The sequence below is a fragment of the Sturnira hondurensis genome, unplaced genomic scaffold (genome assembly GCF_014824575.4).
Source record: "Sturnira hondurensis isolate 20B ecotype Veracruz unplaced genomic scaffold, ASM1482457v3 Scaffold0019383, whole genome shotgun sequence".
NCBI lineage: Eukaryota > Metazoa > Chordata > Mammalia > Chiroptera > Phyllostomidae > Sturnira > Sturnira hondurensis.
In genome coordinates this window covers 1-2,653 of record NW_028092014.1, presented here as the reverse complement: position 1 = coordinate 2,653, position 2,653 = coordinate 1, and the positions used below count along the sequence as shown (strand labels likewise).

At 38.0% G+C, this 2,653-nt stretch overlaps 1 protein-coding gene across 1 annotated transcript; it reads right to left on the bottom strand.

Annotated features, from left to right (window-relative positions):
- Positions 1 to 2,099: 2,099 nt before the first annotated feature.
- LOC118974367 (olfactory receptor 5B3-like) lies at positions 2,100 to 2,648 on the bottom strand (the record flags this gene model as incomplete). The annotated part of the gene is made up of 1 exon (XM_037027759.1): positions 2,100 to 2,648. A coding segment is annotated over one exon (549 nt), but the record flags the coding sequence as incomplete, so codon positions are not given.
- Between the last annotated feature and the right edge of the window lie 5 nt (positions 2,649 to 2,653).

Here is a 2,653-nt window from a genome sequence, read left to right as displayed (position 1 = left end):
AATTTTCAAATATAATCAGTTATTGAACATTTAAATAGTCTCATATTTAAAGTCTTTTTCTAATTTTATTTGACGTATTATTTGCCACTTCATGAGACACCTTTCTAAGTAAAACCATACAATTGTTCAAGATGATTCATTAGCTTCTGGGATGCAAGAAATCTTTGTGTCCAAACATCGAGTTGCACACAGTGAGTGGGAATGCACACGAAAGTAGAAAATGAGCTGTGCTTCTGAAAATGCACTACACATCTGTCCAGAAAATATATGTTATAGATGATACACGTCAATCACCAATAGTTTAAAAATTCAACATACTGATACAGCTGGACTCAAAGCTTAACACTTTTATTCATTTAACGAATAGTTATTGAGAACTGAGTAAGAAATAGACACTCATTCAGGAACTGTGGATCATGTTGTAAAGAAAACAGATAAAGCCAGTGCTTTCATAGAGTCTAAGTTCTAGCTGGGGAAGAGAGATAATAAAGTGAACAAGCAAACATTCAATAGGTGAGGACTCATGAGGACCATGAAGAAAAATCCAGAGTGCAATGGCCAGGTGGCTCATTAGGTTGGAGTGTCATCCTTCACATCAAAAACTTGCAGGTTTGAGTTTTTGCCAAGGCACATACTTAGGTTTCAGGATCAAACCCTGGTTAGGGTTTTTCTTTCTATTCCCTCTCCTCTCTCTAAGATGAATAAAAACAAATCCTTGGGGGAGAATTTTGTATCATTTTTTCTGTTATTTTATTATGGTCGTCTCGATTTTCCCCCTTTGCCCTCTTCCACCCAACCCATCACCCACTTCTCACACTGCTGTCCATGTCCTTGGGTCATTCATACATGTTATTTGTCCAGTCTCTTCCTTTTCTTTCCACCATTATTCCCTCCCTGCCCCTGGTCACTTTCAGTCTGATCCATGTTTACTTGCCTGTGGTTCATGAACAAAATGGGTAAGAATTTTCTCAAAAGAATACCTCAGAGGGAAAGGATATTCTGCATGGAAATAAACAATGACTTTTTTACAAAGGTGGTCAAGAAAGAAACCTATGATAGAGTAACCTTTAAGCACCAACCTTAAAGGAGTAAGGGATCATTCCATATAGGGAAGAGTAAGTATCAATGCCCTGAGGCAGGAACATGTTTGGCATTGTCAGATTAAAAATAGATGAAAATTACTGTCAATGAAGAAGGGTAAAAGAATGGGGTAGTAATATTAAGAAAATTATGGGAAATATAGAAGCCAAAGAACTTGTGTGTATGACCCATAGCATGAACTATGACGTGGGAATGATGGTGGGAAGGGGCGTTCAGCATGGAGGGATATAAAAGAGAGAAGAAAATGGAACAAGTGTAATAGCATAATCAATAAAATATATTAGAAAAATATTTTATTTTATTTAATTTTTTTAATTTTTTTAATTTAACTTTTGTTCAAGTACAGTTTTCTTTCTTGTATTCCCAGACCTGCCCCCCCAGTGCTCCCCACCTCCCTCCCATCTCCAACCCCCACCTTAGTTATTGTCCATGTGTCCTTCATACTTATTCATGTGAGTCCATCCCATTTTCCCCTGTGATTCTCTCCCCTCTACCCTCTGGACCCTGTCAGCATGTTCTGTATTTCACTGTCTTTGGTTACATTTTGCTTGCTTGTTTGTCTTGCTGTTTAGAAAAATATTTTAGAAAGATCATTTAAATCACGAAAATAAACATAAAATATCAGCATTAACTATTTCAAAGCAATTTCACAAGGGAAATATCAACATTATCAGTTTCTATTTCAAAACATAGGTATCCTCCTGGGAAAGTACATGCACTTTGTTCGTGGTCTTTGTGTGGTTGCAGTTTATGTGTATTTGCATTGATGTGATAGAAAAAAATGCATGTTGTATGAGTGAATAAAAATATCCTTAATAAGGTTTTTGAGAAGTGAACCCCAAGACATCCTAGTCTTATCTGTTCAGGAACATTGCTGGGCATATATGTCTCATTTTTAAGACAGGAGACTTTGAAATGGGAAAGGAGACTACTTTAGAACTTTAATTTTACTGTGGCCTTAAAGAAACTAGGTGACTGTGCATTGCACAATGTTCAAATCATAACCCTAAAGACAGTTTTGCCTCTAAGAAAACTTTCATAAGTGCACTCTTAACCTCCTTGTTCCTCAGGCTGTAGACAAGAGGATTCAGCATGGGGATTAGTGTGGTATAGAACAGAGATGCAATTTTGTCTGTATCCATAGAATGGCTGGAGCTGGGCTGTAAGTACATGAAGGTGACAGTCCCATAGAAGATGGAGACTGCAGTGAAGTGGGAGGCACAGGTGGTCAGAGCCTTCTGATATCCTGAAGAAGACTGCATCTTTCGGATGGTGATAAAGATGAATATGTAGGAAATCAAGATAACCAGAAGTGCAAAAAAGATGTTGAAGCTTCCTACATAAAGAAGAACAAGCTCACTAACATGTCGATCAGAGCAAGAGAGAACCATGACTGCTGGAATGTCACAGAAAAAATGATGGACCACATTGGAATCACAGAAACAGAGGCTGAAAGTGTCCCCAATGTGGATGGAGGCATTCAGGAACCCACAGACATAGGAACCTATGGCCAGACACAAACACACACCTGTTGTCATGGTGGTGGTGTAAT